The sequence below is a fragment of the Mya arenaria genome, chromosome 5 (genome assembly GCF_026914265.1).
Source record: "Mya arenaria isolate MELC-2E11 chromosome 5, ASM2691426v1".
NCBI lineage: Eukaryota > Metazoa > Mollusca > Bivalvia > Myida > Myidae > Mya > Mya arenaria.
In genome coordinates this window covers 56,858,044-56,879,404 of record NC_069126.1, presented here as the reverse complement: position 1 = coordinate 56,879,404, position 21,361 = coordinate 56,858,044, and the positions used below count along the sequence as shown (strand labels likewise).

The window sequence follows — 21,361 nt, the reverse complement described above, 5'->3', positions numbered from 1 at the left end:
TTAAACGCGCAGCGCCATTTAAAGAAAGAACGTGAAGCATTATGTCAAGAAAGATCGTAGAGCGCCATGTCAAGAAAGAACGTCTAGCGCCATGTCAAGAATAAATGTGCAGCGCCATGTTAAGAAATAACATATAGCCCCATGTCAAGAAAGAACGTGCAGCATCATGTCAAGAATAAATGTGCAGCGCCATGTTAAGAAAGAACTTGAAGCACCATGTCAATAAAGAACGTGCAGGGCCATGTCTTGAGGAACGTGCAGTGCCATTTCAAGAAAGGACGTGAAGTACCATGTCAAGAAAGAACGTCAAGCGACATGTTTTAAAGAAACTTGCAGCTCCATGTCAAGAAAGAACTTGTAGCGCCATGTCTTGAAGAAACGTGCAGCGCCATGTTTAGAAAGAACGTGTAGCACCATGTCAGGAAGGACATGTAGCACCATGTCAGGAAGGACGTGTAGCACCATGTCAGGAAGGACGTGTAGCGCCATGTTAAGAAAGAACGTGCAGCTCTATGTTAAGAAGGAACGTGCAGAGCGCTATGTTAAGAAGGAACGTGCAGCGCCTTGTTAAGAAGGAACGTGCAGCGCCTCGTTTAGAAGGAACATGCAGGGCTATGTCAAGAAGGAACGTGCAGCGCTACGTCTAGAAGGAACGTGCAGCGCTACGTCTAGAAGGAACGTGCAGCGCTACGTCTAGAAGCACGTGCAGTGCTACGTCTAGAAGGAACGGGCAGCGCTACGTCGAGAAGGAACGTGCAGCGCTACGTCTAGAAGGAACGTGCAGCGCTACGTCGAGAAGGAACGGGCAGCGCTACGTCGAGAAGGAACGTGCAGCGCTACGTCGAGAAGGAACGGGCAGCGCTACGTCGAGAAGGAACGTGCAGCGCTACGTAGAGAAGGAACGTGCAGCGCTACGTCTAGAAGGAACGTGCAGCGCTACGTCGAGAAGGAACGCTACGTCTAGAAGGAACGTGCAGCGCTACGTCTAGAAGGAACGTGCAGCGCTACGTCGAGAAGGAACGGGCAGCGCTACGTCGAGAAGGAACGTGCAGCGCTACGTCGAGAAGGAACGGGCAGCGCTACGTCGAGAAGGAACGGGCAGCGCTACGTCGAGAAGGAACGTGCAGCGCTACGTCTAGAAGGAACGTGCAGCGCTACGTCGAGAAGGAACGTGCAGCGCTACGTCGAGAAGGAACGTGCAGCTACGTCGAGAAGGAACGTGCAGCGCTACGTCGAGAAGGAACGTGCAGCGCTACGTCGAGAAGGACGTGCAGCGCTACGTCTAGAAGGACATGCAGCGCTACATCGAGAAGGAACGTGCAGCGCTACGTCGAGAAGGAATGTGTAGCGCTACGTCGAGAAGGATCGTGCAGCGCTACGTCGAGAAGGAACGTGCAGCGCTACTTCGAGACTGAACATGCAGCGCAATGTCTCGAAACTTCACACACAGAGACAATGGCAAGTCCTTTACTAGGGTACTAACCCTAACCCCTAACCCTAACCCTTTACTATGCCAAGCAACCTGAACGTCTCTGAAATACATAATCTAGTTACGAGTATATACCAAAGAGAAAAAATCATCTGTGTTTATAGAAAATGCAGTTTGATACAGCATGTGAAAAAATGTGTAAAATGAGCAATACCGATCTGAAAGTTTACAACGATGACGTTTATATTGTATTAAGAACATTTTATCTTTCTGTGGCTTCAAGCTTAGCCTAAACTAACCAAGTATATTATATGGTATGGGTACAAATAAATGGCTAAATAAACGCTTTGTGTTAAAGTAAACATACCAAGGATTAATATTTCCATAAATAAGAATATTTGATGTAATCGAAGGTACTAAAAATTATCTTCATGCAATTTAACCACCCTCCAGCCACCACCATTCGCGTATTATTGGTTAACATTTTCACGGTGTTGTTTTTTTCAATCGTTCTGTTACCCACACAGCAATTTGATTTAATTATACTCGAACAAACAATATAACATGTAACTAACATCATTAATTCACGGAGAAAACCGACAACACAAATATCAATGTTGTGTTTCATATAATGCAGTGGCTATTTTTTAATGTGTTTATCATACGTCACGATATATTGTAACGTTTCTTCCCTAGCTAGCTCGGACACGCTACCTTAAATTAAACTACACATCTATTCTCGGACTGCATTGTCCCTACAATTAAATATCAAATCAGTAATATATACACGTGATTAACAATGATTGCTTACAAAACCAAATGATTGGAAATAATTATTATGGTTCAAAAACCAATGTTTAATTATCCCAAAACCAAGAACGAACAAACAGAAACACTACAACACCTATGTTATAACTTCGACAGGACCAGCATACAATACGTTCATAAACCAATCACAATATATCAGCGACACCTGCAGTCATAAGTGTATAGCTTTTACGGGGAATCAAACCATTGACCCTGTTCCGTCTGTATCGCAATGATCCAGGCTTACTAAGAGGCCAAAAAGAAACCCCACGGATGTTCGAACCTGGAAACTAGAAGCTGTAGCGCAATGCTTCACTTTAATTCTCCTAGCCTCCAATAGTTCAGAACCCGCCCTTAACAGTACACAAAGATACTTAAAAGTTTCCCTATATATTAACTTGATGTTCTCCCATCGGCGTCGAGACACGAACTAACCATTTCTATGCCTTTCGCTGATTATATACCCTAACATCACGAGACCAAAATGGAATGGTCCATTTTAACAAACCCTATGCGTGAAACCATTATATATAACTTACATTACAGACTAGGGGTGTCAAGTTGATCAATCTTTAGAAAAAGTAGATAACCATTAAGAATATAACTTCTTTCGTATCAATTTATGATTTACTAGCTAAATTTAGACATTCACTACTGAAACCATAACATTAGTATTAAATACACGAAATCATCCTAAAGAAGTAATAGCGATAAAGCGAAAATCAAATACTCAATAAATTTCACTAAAACAGAAATGTTTATTTTCCGGGCTCTGGACTACATGATTCCAGGAACATTACAATATGACGTCACACGGCATTGGAATGAACGCGTAAATCTACTTCAATTCGGCTGAGACTGATAGTATAAAAGCTCACAAGATTAGTTTTGAAAATATAGTTCATAAACCAAGACTTGCGCTTTTATTTTCAAAGCCTTGCATGAAAAACTCGATTTCTTACATTCTTACACGCGTTCTTTGATTACTGCCGAACAATCATGTCATGTTTTACTTTGTCTTATAATTTTGCGAGTATTTGTTTGTTTTGTAAATATGAAAATTAAAATTGTATCCCTTATTTTAATCTCTCAAAATGCGTTCAAATTTCCGAGCAGAATAATCGAACATAGGTTTCACCGAAGTTATTTATTTAAATGTTGATTTCTCGTACAATTCTTAAACAGGTTGGTTATCAGTTTCACGGTTAAGGCTACAATTCCCCCCCCCCCCCCACCCCAATTGATCGAAGCCGTGTACATCGTGGTGAGTCGTGGTGAGTCTGGGGCCTATAGCCCTCCCCTTCATGCGGATAGTGACGATTGACTCACGACCGGAGTAAGACTTTGCTACGTCTTAATGCAGGTAATGTACGATTGTACTAAGATACGTTCCGACCCTTTTCGTATCAACAAGGGCCTAGTACGGCTGGCCACGACTGCGTTAAGACCTTGCCACGATTACAGGCGATCACTCAATGTTGTAGTAAGATTGTAGTATGATTGTGGTACGACCGACAAATTACGATGTACCTACGACAAACCAAGGTTTCTAACGTTTAAAGACGATTGCATACACATATATCCATATTTAAGAGCGTCTGATATTTTTCTTCATCAGCCTGTATAGGACTTTTAGCAGCTAACGTTTTAATAAGTATGTTTCATGTCCAAAGGCTACAACCAACCTACACACTGGCCGAACTGCAACAAAACAATATATTACCTGCAGCCCAGCTGCAAACAACTAGCCGAAGTTATATTTCTGTTGCATCTACGTGCTCCGTGAATTGCGCCGAGCATAATCATGGAACTAAAGTAGATAATCGAGATGCATTCTAAGTACTATCAGCAATCAAAGTGCTGAAAGCACTGATGGACTAGGGCTTCATTCAGGGGAATGTTGACAACCATATTCTAAGCATTGAAAGAATCGGCTCACATCACAAGGTGCACTGTTTAATGGGCTAGCTTAAACTTTAGACTAAAACTGCTTGCAAGCTGCAAAGGAAATTTGAAAAATCTAGTTAAGTGTGTGTAAAGTGAGGGGGGTAGGGGGGGGGGGGGCACACATACTTCTGTAATTTGATCAAATCCTTTTATATCAAAGGTCTGTTATTTGCAGTTTCAGAGAAGATTTTCAATGATGTAATTATATACTATATAGAAAACCTGTCACCTCTTTTTCAGGGGAGCTTTAAACCACAGGGCCATACTTTGAACAATCTTTGTAAAAGACATCTACATTGTACACCTACGTCAGACTGCATACACAATGCTATTAGGAGGTAGTTTTTATTTAAAAAGAGAAGAATTATTTTCTCCCTCTTAATTTGTGCTTGGTATTCAATTCATATAGCATGTTACCATGACAACTTAGTGCTGTTGATAAATATTAGGCACTGCCTTCTGTCTAATGCTATTCATATTACTGCTGCAGACTTTTTGTACATAGCAAAGCAAGTTGAGTAGACTAAGATGATATGAATATCGTTTTTAAAGTATGAAATATTGAAATGTCTTTTAAATACTTTGACCATCAAATTTCATAACATGGTGTCAGCCGTTCATCACACTGCTAGTGAGAATGGAATACCAAACATAATGTTATTCTTTATTATGTACCCATCATCAATCCACATGCAATACATATCACAAAATACTTTAACCCATATTCCGCTCCAGTGCAATACGGCCATATACCACTCTTGTGACGTCACGTCATAACAAGTATGTTGCGCAATATTAAATTGACGTCATTAAACCAATGAGTGCATCCTTAAAATGAAATTTATTATGCAAAGATGTGGCTTCTAAGTGATCTAATCAGTAATGTATATAATAAAAGGGTTATTAGTACTGCGTTTTGATCCGGATATGGCGGAATGTCATATTTGATTCTGGTAGTTTTTTGTAGATTTGATTTTACTCGGCTTGTGCCTTGTGAAATCCGAATCTGCAAAAATCTACTTGAGTTAAATACAACCTCCTGGATCAAAACGCAGGAACAACAAAACCTGTTACCCCGTGGACAGAGCATCTTTAACCCACAGGGCTATTGTAACTTTGAACAATCATTGTAAAAGACAACTACATACAAGATGCTTAAGGAAGTAGTTTGGAAAAATTAAGAATTATTTTCTCCATCTTAATTTGTATGCATTAGATAACTCAATAATTGCAGCAGTTGGCCATTCTTGTATTGTTATCTGTCACTGTCCTGATAGCTCCCTATTTCAAAAGATGCAAAAGGTTGTAGGTTCATGATTCTCCTGGTCCAATATGTCATACGGAAAGAAGATGTTGAATGTAGAATCAAGAAGCTTTCTTTTCAGGCACTCCAAATTGAATAGTACTGTAACATTTGGAGTGCCAAGAATTTGTTGGATTCCTAGGCAACAGGTATCAGGTGTTGCAGTACATTTGGCAAATACTTTTCACCCGTCCTTGTAAATCTAAAAAAGCTTTCATTTCGCAAAAGTAGTTCATATAACTATATTTAAGTTGCTAAATCAGAGTTTGAATAATTCTGCAAACTAGATGTGCCTTTAATTGCAGCAATTTGAACTCCAACTCATAATGTCAATTAAGCTGGTTAAGCAATACTGCAGTTCCTTGGTGTGGGGATTGCTTTATTTACTTTAATAAACAAACAGTTCTTGCGTTGGAAAGTACAATGTATTAATATGCATTTTTCTTGCCCTGACTCCATCCAAGCCTTAAATCTTAGATCAACATGTACTTGGGGCTATGTGTAATATCAATGAGAACTATAAATTATGTTCAATTTAGTGCCACTTATGATATTTCATTCCACATACAAAAACACTAACATGTTCTTTAAACCAATATCCTATGTTATGATAAAACCATTGCCAAGTTGGTAGACAGCGTGCTGGACTTGTTTTGCAGTTACTTTGAAACAAGACTGGAGCAAAAAACTCACAATACCAAAAGGGGTTTTAAAGACTTACGAGATCATTCTCACATTAGCTATACCATTAGTTCTTATCTACAAACTGAAGTCAACATAATAATTAATATTTTACATAAATAATGCAATGAATAAAACATATTGCAATAAGTGCCAATAACATAGCAATCAAGTATGATCAATATAGGCCTAAACATGAGATTTCAACATTTCCTGATAAACAATAAATAATTTTACTTAACAATTTTCTCATTATTTACACAAGCTGAAAAAATGGTCTCTTTTTTAATACTTCACATATTTCATGGCTTTCATTATTCAAACTAACATTTCGCTTGTTATTTCAATATTCAATGATTTTGTAAACATTCATAAATGATGGTTAAAATTAACATTTATGCTAATCATGCCTACCAAAAGCACCTGACTGACCAATCAGTATCCAATTTTGGCAGGGCTTTTTGGTGGTTCATTGAAATCAACAATGACATCCCACAATCTGCACTGATCAACAGTAGTTAATGAGTTGTTTCAATTGTTCTTATTTGCATAAACTTAGAAAACAACTGCAGTGAATAAAATTTATTCCTCATCACTGAGAGAAAGATTAGAAAAATGAACGAAGCCGAGTTACATCTAGTAGGATATCAAATCCTACAAATGTATTCATCATTTTATATAACCATATTTAGTAAATGTTAAAGTTTCGAAAGTCTAAAAAAAATCATTTTTTTGTATATCAAAGAACTTTTGTGTGTATAATTTTGATGATATTTTGTGATTCATTTAATTTCATTCTTGTTTCATTTAGTGTTCAATCCCAAGCTTTCTTGTTCACATTTAAGTGCAAGAAAAGTCACTTAATAATGATCTGAATAAATTTATTATAATGTAAGGTCACGTAAAGGATATATATTGTGCTTTTTAAAAATAACATTTTTTCATCAATTATGTCAAATGTAGTGCATTGAAATTTTATTATGAGTTTAATGCTGCACTCTCATTTTGACAACTTTTTTTTTTGCTCTTTCCAAGACAAAAAAAAGTTGTAAAAACGGTAAATCTGTGAGAGTGCAGCTTTAAATTATGACAGGAATAATTCAAGGGAATGATTTTTTGTGATTTCTAGCATTAAAATTGTCTGAATCGCATGAAAATTTATAAATTATGTAAGGTATTCTCACATTGGTCACACTTTTTGAACTTTTTTCTGTCTTCTTTTTGTTTGTCTCAAATTAATACAGCATTGGCTTCACTTGTTGTTTATGAAAGGGACTGTACACCAGATTGGCACCAATTTTTTTTTTCTTGTAACGAATCTAAGGACACTTTTTTAATAAAATATTTTACTCTTTGATATCGTTATTGTAAATAAAATACCAAAATAAAAAAAAAATTGCTGTGAAGTGTCGTATCCACTATGCTATGAAGACTTACTTATACTGGGTTGAATTTTCCAGATGAATACCTAACTCGCTAATATCATGTAATAACATCAACGGCAGATCACGCATAAGGAATGAATTCTACTCGGTAGACATACCTAGTAATCTTTTTTTAATGGAAAAACACGAAATAACTGCTATTAATAAATCATTTATAAACTATGGGGATCATCAGTTAGTAAGTTTCAATGCATTAATTGTACACATCGATACCAAGTTTATGTCAATTTTCTACAATTTTCTTTAATTTTTTGCTTTTTCATCATAAACTGAGTACAGCCCCTTTAAACTGTACCTTATAATGTCTGTGACTTATCAAATATTTATTAGTAATGCTCTACAACCAAGATTTGTTCTAATTATCCAGGTTTCAAACTGCATTGTGTATGCGATTGGAAAGGTAATCTTGAAAGCTCACTTGGTATAATTTTTACGAATAACATTCACCCTGCAAGGCACTCATATTTGGATGATACATAAAGATTTGCACAGTCATTTATGTATACTTGCATTTATTGATATTTTCAAATCTTTGATTTAGATTGCAAAGTATAACTTATATAAATAAATAAGTATTCTTAACTTTATCTGAATACACAAGCTAATGCATCAGTCAATTGTAACCATGCCCCCCCCCCCGATCCCGGAATAGCGGGGACTTTTACATTCGGTCCAGCCAACCCCAGCTTATAGCCCCGCCCTGCGGAGATAATCTGATGGTAAAGTCCCCACCAAATGCCCCGCACCCAAGAGACATTATGTTAAGCCCCATTCACACTGTATTTTCCGGGAAGACCTGGCACTGCGGGGTCACCTGAAAAGTAAAAACATGACCCATTTCGCCGGCTATCCCCGGTATACCCCCGGATGTAGGAGCCGTGGTTACAATTGACTGGGGAATAATGATCCATGTAGTGATCCAATCTCATGTCAAGAAGATTTCTGGTCTGACATCGCGAGGTTAGTTATTCTTAAGCATAAAAAAGCCTGGACAGCATTTGAGAAAGACTGTTGTGAGGTTGAATCTTCATTACTTCACTATTCCACAACATTGGGTGATAAGGGAACTTTATTGAATATTTTGATTTTAATTTTGTTACCTAAAAGCCACAAGTCAACTGATTAATTAATACAAATTCAATTCTGTCTCCACAATATTCGGCACAGCATTGTTAAATAAAACTCAAAAGTTACACTTGTAAATTATTTAACCAAATCCCTTTCCCTCAAATTTATATTGAACTATCAACAACAATGCATCACCATACAGTATCTCTGACTGATTTTTGATTTCCATTCTTGGCTAGAAAACAAAAAGTGAGCACAAAGTGTCTTCAGAAAAAGAACTTGTAAATTATGCACCAGTCAATTGTAACCACGCCCCCCCCCCCAGGGAATAGCAGGTACTTTGACTAACGGTCCAGCCAATCCCCGGTAAAATCCCTGCCCTGCGAGAACGAACTGGTGGTAAAATCCCGTGAATACCCCCCCCCCCCCGCACCCCGGGGATCTAAGGTGAGAGCAATCCCTGATATATTTTGAGGGAAGACAAAACCACCGCAATCACCCGGCATTGCAAGGACACTAGTTCTGGCTTCCATAACTTTAATGTTGATATTTATTTTTGACTGGTGCATTGTGTTGTTTTGAAACACCACGCCTCTGTCCGTTTTGTTGTTGTTTTTTGTTTGTTGTTTTTTTATCAATTTTTAGTAAGAATATGATGTGGTAACTGTAACTTGTGATAAATGGCAAAAAAATAATTTTTTTTTTTTTTTTTTTTTTTATCTTTGTAAAGGGTGACGACTTCACCATGAATTTCCATATATTTGCCGACATGACCCTGTTTAAGAAGCCATAGCTTTATCAAAACTTTTGTGTCAAAACACCGCAACCTGCCCCTGTGGTAAGAGAGGAAATCAAAATTGAGCATGCAAGATTGTTTTATCAATGGCGATGGTTTATCACAATGTCATGTACTTACACTGAGAGTGGCTCCAAGACTTTTCTATGCACATAGGTAAACAATCATCTTATTCACAGATGCTGTGCACATATTCATACATTTGGCTTCATTTAGAATGAAACTTCATAAATAAGTATGCGCATATTTGATATTTTTTTATCTCCATTTTGCAAAATTGAAATCACATGATTTTTTCAAACGAACTTGGTACGTATTGCTTGAAAATTTACGTGTCAAATTAAAAATGCTACCCACAGTAAGATGAAAATAAATCCGTTTGATGGTGGTAATCATTCAGTGGCGGCTTTATTGATAAATTTCCTCAATAAAACACTATGAAATTCACTTCATCGGCATCCGGAAGTAGTGATAGCATACATGTATGTCTGAATCATTCGGCCGCTTTGATCAGAGTAAATTTTGAGGTCAATAAGTAGACTGGTACCCTGATATACTTTTCCTCAAAAATATAAAGTTATACAGGTACGCGGCATATGGTTTTTAGTTAACATTAATAGTATTTGAACTATAAATACCAAAAATCATGTTGTATTTAAAAATGTGCTAAGTGCCATGCGATGATTAGTTAAAAAAAACTTTGTATCGAAAAGAAAATATCACGGAAACATGCAAATTATGTCGAAAAAAGAACAGGGACCGACTTCGGAATACCAACATTGTTATGCAAAGGATAACAATACTTTTTTTAAACCTACTTTCCTGGTTGTTTTCTACTTAGACCGCACGCTTTATTCGCTTTACGTATGAATTCACAAGACATTTCGAATGCGGTTAGCTGATACTGGTTTCTTTTCGGATAAAAGAGAAAGAGGGTACCAGTCTATCAATACCGAGCATTGAACGGAAAAAAATCGATGCGTACTTTTCCATATCCCTATTGCATATTATCTGACCGTAAGCAAGAATATCATGTAGTTAACCCGATTAACTCACTCGCTACGTATGAATTTCTTGTGCTTCATTAAAAGAACATACAGTTAGCTTGAATTGTTAGGAGAACTATTTTTATTGGATGTTTTCATTGTAATCAGTTCTGGTACTACTTTGATTATTCAAATTCGCTAACGGCAATCCAATCAAAATACAGCGTATGAATACATTACGTCAGTGAACCCCCAGATGCGGCTTGAGAATGCAGATTGCGCGTTTATGGCTATGAACCACAAGTGCCCTAGTCCAAAAACCGATCGTAGGTAATCAAGAAGAATAGTAAAGAGGTCGTAGGGAGTGCGTAGAAAACCATAGCGTATAATTTACATATGAAACTAGAGGCCATTATTGAGTAGTCGTTCTACATGGTGACAGAAAAGAGCGACGGTCATCCTTCGTTACCAACGAATTGCCAAAACCGCAATTTCGGTGAAAGAGATTGCGCTACGTTTTTTTTAAAACAAACAAACAAACAGTAGCTGTACCGCAACACTTCGGTAAAATTTCACACGATTCATCAGGATCGCCAATGACTCACCAAAAGTCTTTAAGATGAATTTCGTCTGTCTTTATGGTGTGTCAAGAATCACCACGATTTTCTAAACCATAGGCGGTCGTAGGTAAAACTGTGGTCGTGATAGCCAATAAGAAAATAAGAAATTACTGTCTTTGTTAAGGCCCGGAAGAGCGATAGCTCGAATCGTTTTTTTAGGTATCAAAATTAAGGAAGCATGATTTCTATATAGGGTTTAATTGAAACTATGAAGTGTTGTTCAGTTTTTGGTCATTGTGTTTGTAAGTTTGGTTTTTTACTATAGAATATGTCATACATTAACATTTGTTAATGTAACGTTGGAGTCATTTCATCAGGAATACTTGTAGGTACTTTGTACCTTGCAAAGATGGTTAACAGTGCAATAATATTGAAGGATCCGAAAAAAGGTTTATTGATGAAAATCACCCGAAGGTTTACAACACTAAAACACTACTCAATGTTAACATTTGAATTGAATGACTTACATTCTGCTTGAACCAATTGCTACTTGTGGTGCGTGGTCTTACAGCTGGTCCGTTTATAACTGTTTCAAATGCCATATTTCCTGACGACTGACTTGTCAACTCAAAAACCTTTGATTTGCCGCGACAACACTTTTAGGAGCCAATTTGTATGCTGTCGGTGGGGGATATAAACCATTAAAATACGGAACAACCATTCCCATAAATTAAACGGAGTTCATGCAAAACAGATATATTTCACCTTTTAGTCCATTAATGGCTACAAATCCAATCTCAATCCCAAGTGTTACGCGGGCTCGGCTGGATGTGGCCTTACCGGAAATTGTAAATATGTGTTCTCCTCCGGAAAGGGCTTTTAACATTTAACGTTTATATATTTACGGGGCGAATATTTAGAAGCTGTCGCCTACAAACGCTCTTCTGTACTTCACGATGTAACTACCTTCACGACCATTTATTCATTTCTGCAGAATACTATTTAATACCAAGAGTTTCCAAGAGACGGGTATTTTCAGTTTCACTTTGCTTTGGTTTCATTTTGGTTATCTTTGAAAAAAACCAACGTTGAGGGTATACATTAAAGAACACCAGCTTATAAACCTTCTGGACACTAACAACAACGACAACATGGACTATTTAAAGGTAATTGATTGTGTTGTTATAACAAGTGTGATTGAATTTTAACAAAAGATGGTTACGTTCCATGAACAAAGCAGATTAATGCATCTAAGTTCTCTTTATAAGGCAATGCATTTCAGATAAAATATCGGTTTCCAAATATCGTATTGCTTAAACCATTAAAGAAAACATACGAAAGCTTATATTTTAGTTAAAGAAAGTAATTTTGCAATCGTATATTTAGATTCTGTTTTGTTTCATGTGGTGTGACAGTACCATTTTCATTCTCGTAAATTAAAAAAAACCCACCCATGATTTGTAATTAGCTCCTGATTTGAATCGAAATGCTTGTTCCGTTGACAGCTTTACAATTTCGCTTTGCAATTTAAATGCTTAATGTAAATTGCGATGGTTCATTGCGAAGTGCAGCCATGTTATTTCAAGTATTTTGTTATTATCTAAAACTCCTCTTGACGACATCGTATCTTTTGATCATGGTCATGACATGGGAACCGGCATACAGACCAAGCGAAGGAGCCAGACAATTTATCCCTATAAACAGTAGGGTGCTGGGATTGTTAGTCTGCTTATGTTACTCGGCATGTCTTGTATTCGGAAAACAATGAGACTGTTTCCAGCGGCAGACCAGTTAATTGTAACCTGTACATGCATTAACAACGATTTTATTAGTCTTATTCGGGAGAATTTATACGCCATTCAGTAATTTAAGATAGTTGATATGTTAAATTTATTATACCATTGTTTTATTCCAACAACAACAGGTCTGACCGTTGGTTTAATCTTTAACATGAGGTGATGTAAGATTAGGCTGTAATTTAACGCATTGTCGCAGGAAAGTTAAATAGACAGTTGGAATAAAAGATCATGTACAGATGTTTTTTTAAACAATTTTATAATAAACATAAAACAATATATAATTCAGTAACAATACAATTTTTTCGTATGCATAAAACCTTTATAGGTCCACTAAGCAGGGTTGAAAAGGTCATTGTTTATTGTAGTTTAAATCAGAGGAGTGCTACCCTTCTCAATTGCATATTTGGTGGGGTCAGTGACAACCGAGCATATTTACATTTTCGGTCCAATTATTTTGCACAGTATATTTCAGTCAGTCTATTTTCCACTGAAGCTTACTTGTTAAACTAGTATCAGTAGTAAATGCTAGCATATACTTGGTGTTTGTCTTTTCGTCTGGACACATGGCAATCGAGGAAATTTCATTTTGTTTTTGTTTTTCGTAGATCGATTCTGACGAATACACCGACAAACACCAAATAGGTTAGAGTTCAATTTTTACGGTCTACAGAGAAAAGTTTCACACGCTCGAAATATGTGTGATAAGTAAATATGACACTCGTCATGTAACGTAATATGCTAGTAACTAGTCCAAGAACTGTTAGTAAGTTCGCCAAAGGCTCGCTTATTTAGTATTTACGCATCTCCTGAACTCGTGAATGGATTTGTGTATTATAAGTTGAGCCGTCAAGTGGCATATCTTATATAAATAGTAGACAAGTCCATGCATACGTATAAGAACGGATTGTTTCTTTTCATTTGGAATTATTTTCACAATGGTATTTAAATTCATGTCACTAATACAGGTTTTGTTGAACGGTTCTTATATGTATGCTTTGATTTGCTGTGGAATTAAATTTGCCCAAGTCGACGCAGTTGACGGGGAACAAAAAACAACAACACACAATTTATTTCGTAATACAAGCTATACACAAATTGACAATCATTTTAATCATACTCGGAAATAAATATAAGCATTAAATCATGGGATTAATACTACTAATAACTATTCAATTCCACCGTGACATGATCTTCTCTCAAAAGAAAAAGTTTTGTATAAAAAAGCTAAAGCAAAAATATGGCCATCCTGGTAATTTGACATGATCGCATGAAATAGGTGAACGATCTCGAATGAATCTAGACATTGAGCAACAAACATTCTCGCCTTAATTCATGGTTAAGTTGACAAATTAACAACAATTGAAAGCCGTCTTCAACAGAGTATACATTACGACTTAAACCATATGGACACCACCTGTATTCTCTCTTTCTATTTATATGGAAACCTTTTTTATCATCACTTTATGAATTGAACAACGAAAGGTTGATATATAGTTTTATATACATATGGCTTAGTCATGGTAAGCATTTACAAGAATCAGAAATGCTTGTAGCAACCTTAATGCACATCTCCACATAAACTTTCTTCGTGATAATCCTATTTGTGACTGTGGACAAGGCACAGAAGATGCAGAACATTATTTCTTTAAATGTAGTAGATACGGCGAAGAACGCGTGTTATTTTTGAAATACTCGAATATTTCATCCTTAAAGCACATCTAAATTATTATTTGGGATAGAAGATAACACAGTCGATGAAAACCGTGTGCTTTTTCTTGAAGTTCTCAAGTACATAAAATTAACGAAACGTTTCTTTTGATATCACCCTCACTCACGGTATTAACGGTCTGGGATGTTATTGCATTGTATTTTCTGTTGGTGGCTACCAATTTTTTTTTTTAAAAGTAATTAACGTTTTCTCATTTTTCTAGTTACGTTTAATCATAAATTTAAACGACATTGACGCTATATTGACGCCTGGGAAGGGCTGAAACTAATGTTGTAATAACTTGTAGCCCAACCCATTTGTTCTTTTCGTTTTATTTGATTGTAAGTGTACGTGTAAATTGTATGCAAAATAATTCTGTTAACAAAAGAGCAATAAAATATGATTAAACTACACTCGTGGTAAGGTAATTTTTAATATTTAACAATGACTTAAATTCTTGACAATGAATTTCTGGCCGATGAGTTTATATCAGCACTTAATTTATCTAAAGCAAAATCTTTAAGTATTTCAGTAAATGATTCCATTAAAACATTCGCAATCTCATCTGCAATCCACGCATATCTAAAACCGTATTGAAATAAAAGTCGTTTGAATCGTTTTGTCCAGTTCGTTCGTCCGGCTTCTTGCCCACGGAGCATCAAATAACACTTACCGTGGATAACACACTTACCGTGGATAACACACTTACCGTGGATAACATTGTGTTGGCATTTAAAAATTTTTTATCCAGTAGTTGACACCTCTTGTCATATAAATGATGGATAGCAGCATTCGTACGCATTCGCTGTAAGCAAAACGGACAATTTATTATTGAACACAGAGACTCTCTTGCTGAATTTAATTTGGTCCTTTCCTGCTATTTTATAAATTTCATATCCCCATATTTCAAGTTTGAACGCTTTGTCATCGACCAGCTAAGTTTTGGAGTAAAATAAGCTCCTAAGCATTAGCACGACTTCGAGTGTTTCTCCTTTGTAATACCAATGTTCATACGTTCTTAACGGATCGCCATTCCTGAATACCAATACTTTCGATTTATCAGTATAAACGTTCATACCAGCTTCATCACAAAAATAGTAATTTTTTGTTTAGAAGTCTCTGTAAACCTATGGCTGTTTCAGAAACCCCCCAGATACCTGGTCAGCATACATAAAGGCGTGAAGTTGACCAGAATCATAAGTAATTTCTAATCCATTATTCGTTATTACTCTTCTCTTACTTTTTCTCGTATATTGTTTCAGGTAAAACATTCCCAGAACTTTTGGTGCTGGCATCTATAAAAGGCCTTAAATCCACATAAAATACAAAGAACCGTTGGCGTTGTCGAGTAGTGTATTTCTGAATGACAGATTATAGATTGAAAACATTATCAATCGTTGAGTAGCTTTTTCTTAATCATGTGTGCTATTCATCTTTAATAGTGATTTTGTCAGACCAGATTATGATATTTTTAAGTAAAATCTGCATAAATATTTTACTCAAACTGATGAGGTAAGATTAGGTTATTGTCCTTTACGTAATTGGCTCTAGTTTTCAATCGGCCATATAACGCTCTCACACCATATGTCTGGAAAACAGTTTTTTTCAATTATTGAATTAAACAGTTTTTCCAAAAAGGGTACTGCTTTATTCACGGTTACGTTAAATATTTCCATAACAAAATATATCTACACCCGATGCACGTTTTTCTTTCAAATGATTAATATCATCAGAAACTTCCCCATCGATTTTTTGATCGTTTAAAGTATCCGTATTGGTCTCCCTTGCTAGCTGTTCAGTTACATAATCCTCAAAATGTGCTTCTATATTTTATAACAAGTCTTTAAAAAAGGTAAACCACAGTCAACTATCTATAAGACGACTAGACTCAGATATTTTTAGCGTTTCCATGTTTTTTGGCCAGAACCGTTTAGAAACATTACGATAGTTAATACGATCTTCACGGCGATTTATCTCCATTGTAAGTTGTTGTTGTTTTGCGCTTGTGCCCAAACTGTCTTTGGTTTTAAATACATTCATTCATTTCATATCTGGTATTGGTTAACCTATATTTTCGTAAGCTATGTAATTTTTCTTATTCTAAATGTGTACACTCATTACCCCACCACTCAAGTTGAGTCGATCGCACGTACTTGCTAGCACTACCAGAGCGCGCATTCTGAAAACAATCCCCTGATTGCCGGAAAAGCGTGTTAAATTGTTCGAATTTAATTTTGTAATTATTTGGTCAATTGTTTGGTCTAATTGTTCGAGAACATGTTCAAACACTGTGACAAATGCATTTTTATAGTCATCGTTCCATACGGTCATAATGATACGCCGTGCGAAGGTGTCGTCATTTTGAGCAGTGTTAAACGCACAAACAGATAATTGACATTTCAATGGGAAATGATCTGAAACAGATTCACAGTCAATTATAAAACATGAGATGTACTGGAACAAGTCCATAGCGGCTAAAATATAGTCTACTTCACTGCATCCATTATTTGTTGTTCATGTAATTTCACTGTTTTCATATACATAAAATAAACAACATAGGCTTGATCCGATTTTTTTCAAAACGGAATCTTTGTTTTGTCGCTAACTTGCGTTTGAATCGCCGGATACTAGCAAACTCGCCGAAGGGAAATCGGACTTAACACATATAAGTTTTGATGAAGTGAATATATGCCATCTTGCTCAGCATCGCAAATCTTAGAATTTTCTGTTGCAATATAGGTGAAAAAAATAAGAAAAGATATTGTAATACCCCTTATATTGACTTACAATATGTGAAAAACAGCACTCTTCAAATTGTTTATATATGCGGGTACAATTCTTTGTTAATTTTTCTTTCACAAAAACTAAAACTTTACCTTAGCCATTTTGATTATAACTTATCCTTCGTTTACCGAATTTTGTTTACCCGTTTAAAATTGATCAAATTCATTTAGCTCAGTTTGCCATGACCGTAGAGAGCTACTATATCAACCGCACTGCAGAACGATTTAAAAGGAATGTCATATATGTATTTCTTTTACCATGGAATTATTCTACTAACAAAGATGCATTTTACAAGCCTAATATACGCCAGCTCAATCATTTATCGGTGGTGCAATGTGCAAAGAAAATGAGCTGTCGACATTTCCGTGGTGCAGCGGTGTCATTTGTTTATTTGTAAACACGTGATAATGATTTACATTTCATCTAATTATTTTTATTTAAAATATGTATTTCGAAAATCGGAGAATGTGTTATAGTGTAAGAACATTTTTTCAACAAGTTGGCTTCGATTTCGTTTCATCATTGTGCGAACTGTGTTGGGAGCCTTTCTCCCGATACGGACTTGTGCATATTTTGAGATTTGCCAGCCTTTCATCTACACTTAGATGCATAAACACATTGTTCGAACCTTCTGTCGCATGCACATAGATCTGGTATGTATCATACTTACGCCGGTATTCATCAAAACTTACAGTTTCATCTTACAAAGGATATATGGATATATTTATACAAGTGGTGGCGCTGTTGCTCTAGTGATGGCGCTGTGGAGTATTGGTGGCGCTGTCGCGTATGATTTGCACCGAACATTAATATTATTTAAAGCCTCTGGAAGGTATACAATAGAGTGCCATTTTGACCATGCATTATAATGCTTGTTTTGACTATCAAATGCAGAAACAATAAGGTATGCAAAATACCTTAACAAAAGTGAAAATAACCCGAAATCAGTAGGCTGTGTGTCGGCGTCTTTACCAAATAAACTGACCGTTTTAGACCCAAAGTGTTTGGTATGTCGGAATGTTTGGGGAAGGGGCGCAATAAGAAGCTGATCGTTCATAATCTTTATTTACTACATGTGTATTGATAATTACGGTTTATACTGTTATATGTTTCAGTTTTCTTGTTTTGGAAATTGGCTTAAAAGGTGTTTTCAGCTTTTATGTTTGGTGAAATAAATAGCGAAGTTGTCTGTGGAGACCTTCTTTTTTTATAGCTGTCTTCCAGACCGTGCTTGTGTTTATTGGAATAATCACCCAAAGGGACTTGACACGGTTTCTCTTTTTTCTAAATGTCAGAAACACTGGTTTTCTTGAAAATCCTCATCTGCAATGTATAAGGTGTTATGTATAGTTTTATTAAAATCGTACAAATTCAACATTGTTTTAATTTCACTTTGGTTAAGGTACTACTCATAGCTTGTTGTTTCCACAACCGATATTCAAATTTAGCATTATAACAATGCATGATAAAAATGGCTCTATTGTATTCCTTCCAAAGGCTTTAAACCTTATCAACTTTAATCGCAAATTACTTTCAACAGCGCCACCACTTCTACACAGAATCATCACTACAGCAACAGCGCCTCCACTTTTATAAGATATGTGTTTCCTTTTCAAGAAGAGTTTGTAAGTTTAAATGTTTTCCGACGTAAGTATTATACAGAACAAGTCTATTTGCATGCATCAGAATGTTTTTACGGTATATTGATGCACCGCAATGAAGTCGAAATGCCGGCAAGTCTCAAAAGTCCGAATCGGGAGAAAAGCTCCTGGCACAACAAATCGTAATATATTGAAACGAAACTATAGCCAACCTGTAGAAAAAAGTGTTCTTACACGGCACCACATTCTCTGGTTTTCGGAGTATGACCATGTTACAATTACAGATGATATATTAATCCTACCAACGTATGAACGAAATAACACATGGCACAGCTGCAACACGGAAGTGTCGACAGCTCATTTTCTTTGCGCAATCGATAAGTGGTGGAGCTGGCGTTTAGAAGGCATGCTACAGTGGTATAATCCAAATGATAATTGTGTTTTGGATCTCGGCCTGACCCCAATGTGTGACACAAAACAGACTTCTAGCATCAAAATCTTGTCAAGTTTGTATTTGGTCTTTTAACTGCCCCACATGAGCTCTTTGAAGAGTGGAAGCAATCCGGTTCGAACTTTCATAACACGATCAAGCAGATCTTTGACGATTCTCTCGTGTACATCTCCTTGTTTTCGTTTGTCCTGTATTGCGTTAAGAACAATGTCACGCCCTTTCAAGGAAGAAAATCGAACAACAACTGCTTAAATGGTAACCTATGCACACGATCAAACTGTATAGCACTATTATTTCAATCAATTATTAAACGTAAGAGCCAACCTCAACTTTAAGACAAACACCGATTTCTGGAAGAGAGATACTTTACGAGCACACAATACAGTCATTGTATGAACACATTGAAATGTTTGTTTCAATGATAAAGGCAACACCGTCGAAGCTCGGAGCAAGTTTCAATATAATCACTAGACCATAGCCAATGGCACCTAAACACCAGAACATCAATAACTCCACTGCAAGAGAATTGTAGAGTGCTTTCAGGACACAACTAATATGTTTTAGACCAATTATTCAGAACTTAAAATCAAAGTTAACATCGCTGTTGACAACATTGTTTGTAACATTTTCATATATTAAGATCAAAAACGTACATCTGAAACAAGTGTCTTGATCCTAGTTAGAAATACCGCGGATCACTAATGTGTAAATTTAAGTTCCAGGTCAATAACGAGTTGACGTCACCATCATGAAATAACGAGCTGTCCTAAAACTAGACAGTAGCATATTCATTTTACAAATTATCTTTTTTGATAAAAATATATTTCAATTACAACATGTCATTCAATACAATATATGTATATTCTATGTGCAGTTTTAACATCCGCCTCGGCGTGGAGTATATTGACACCTCATTGCGTCTTGAAGTCAAAAAAGCAATTTATTTCCACGGCTGTTAACATACCAAATTATTGCTATGCTTTATTACTTATTGTGTGTTTTCTTCATTATTATATATGAAATTATAAAGCTAATTTTTTATTTAGACCATCTATTTTTTTAAATATCCTATCTTTTAATGCCAGTTGAGTTATCCTTGTAAAAAACGTATAACAACCCTCTAAGCCGCAGTTAAAATCAGTTTAAAGGTCAGAACCCTTGCGTTTTAAGCCTGAATTGGATGCAACTTATACGGTATATATGGAGAAACCCATGCGTATTCCTATCAAATGAAAAAGGTATCGTGTCTAAGGGGTTCTCAATAAACTGCTAAACATTTAATGACAAGGAGTTTACTCCGAATTTAACTTTCAATGTCACGGTTGTTATCTTCGCACATCAATTTCTCAATTCCATACAATTCTTCTAACGTTTATGATCATATTCAAAGTGTGTATAATGTTTCAAGAGGTATTTGGGTTCCTTAATATCAATTGAATGTTGCATTATGTTTATATGGAGAATTTCATAACCAAAAGTATTTTTAAACAACCTCGTGTTCTATACCCTAAGATTCTGAACAACCGTTTTAAGAAATCTAGTGTCGTTTAATGTATTTGAACACTGTACATCATGTATATATTATGAAATAAATATTAAGGCTCGTTTTTTGTTAAGTTTTAGAAATTCGTTTGATAAATTCCATATTGTTATGTTCTCTATGTAAGCTGTATCAGAGCGAGGACTACACGAATATATATGACGTGACAAACGGTGCAAGATTCTACATCAAATATATTGAGTCGTTAAAACTATTTATTGACAAAAGAAGAACCACATGTTCATTTAAAAATTATAATGGACTAAAAAGTTGTTTTCTATCTGAAATGCATTTATTAATAACAATTAAGTATAAACGTTATATTCGATATATGGCGTACAAAACAGTAACTAAATACTATTCAAACAACTATACTATTATTTATATAATGTTTAAAATGGTGTGCTTTGAGATTGCGGCAAACGTGTATAAATGGGAATTTCGTTGGATTTAACT

At 36.0% G+C, this 21,361-nt stretch overlaps 2 protein-coding genes across 2 annotated transcripts in view; both read left to right on the top strand.

The window, feature by feature from the left end:
* The first annotated feature begins 415 nt into the window (after nt 1-415).
* LOC128235812 (salivary glue protein Sgs-3-like) lies at nt 416-1,482 on the top strand. The gene is made up of 2 exons (XM_052950605.1): nt 416-541; nt 922-1,482. Exons 1-2 carry the CDS (start codon nt 416-418, stop codon nt 1,480-1,482), a joined length of 687 nt encoding a protein of 228 aa, XP_052806565.1.
* Nucleotides 1,483-11,964: 10,482 nt separating this feature from the next.
* The window catches only part of LOC128233397 (uncharacterized), a 39,808-nt gene continuing 30,411 nt past the window's right edge, over nt 11,965-21,361 (top strand). Inside the window, exon 1 of the mRNA XM_052947058.1 lies at nt 11,965-12,188. Within this exon, the coding sequence (XP_052803018.1) occupies nt 12,174-12,188 (15 nt within the window). The 5' untranslated portion in view covers nt 11,965-12,173. The remainder of the gene's footprint in view (nt 12,189-21,361) is intronic.

Excerpts from the sequence above, each read along its gene's own strand:
- LOC128235812 (XM_052950605.1), top strand. The coding sequence starts at position 416 with ATGTCAGGAAGGACATGTAGCACCATGTCAGGAAGGACGTGTAGCACC. Across the intron at positions 542-921 it reads AGGAACGTGCAGAGCGCTAT|AAGGAACGTGCAGCGCTACG; the intron begins GTTAAGAAGGAA and ends CGCTACGTCTAG.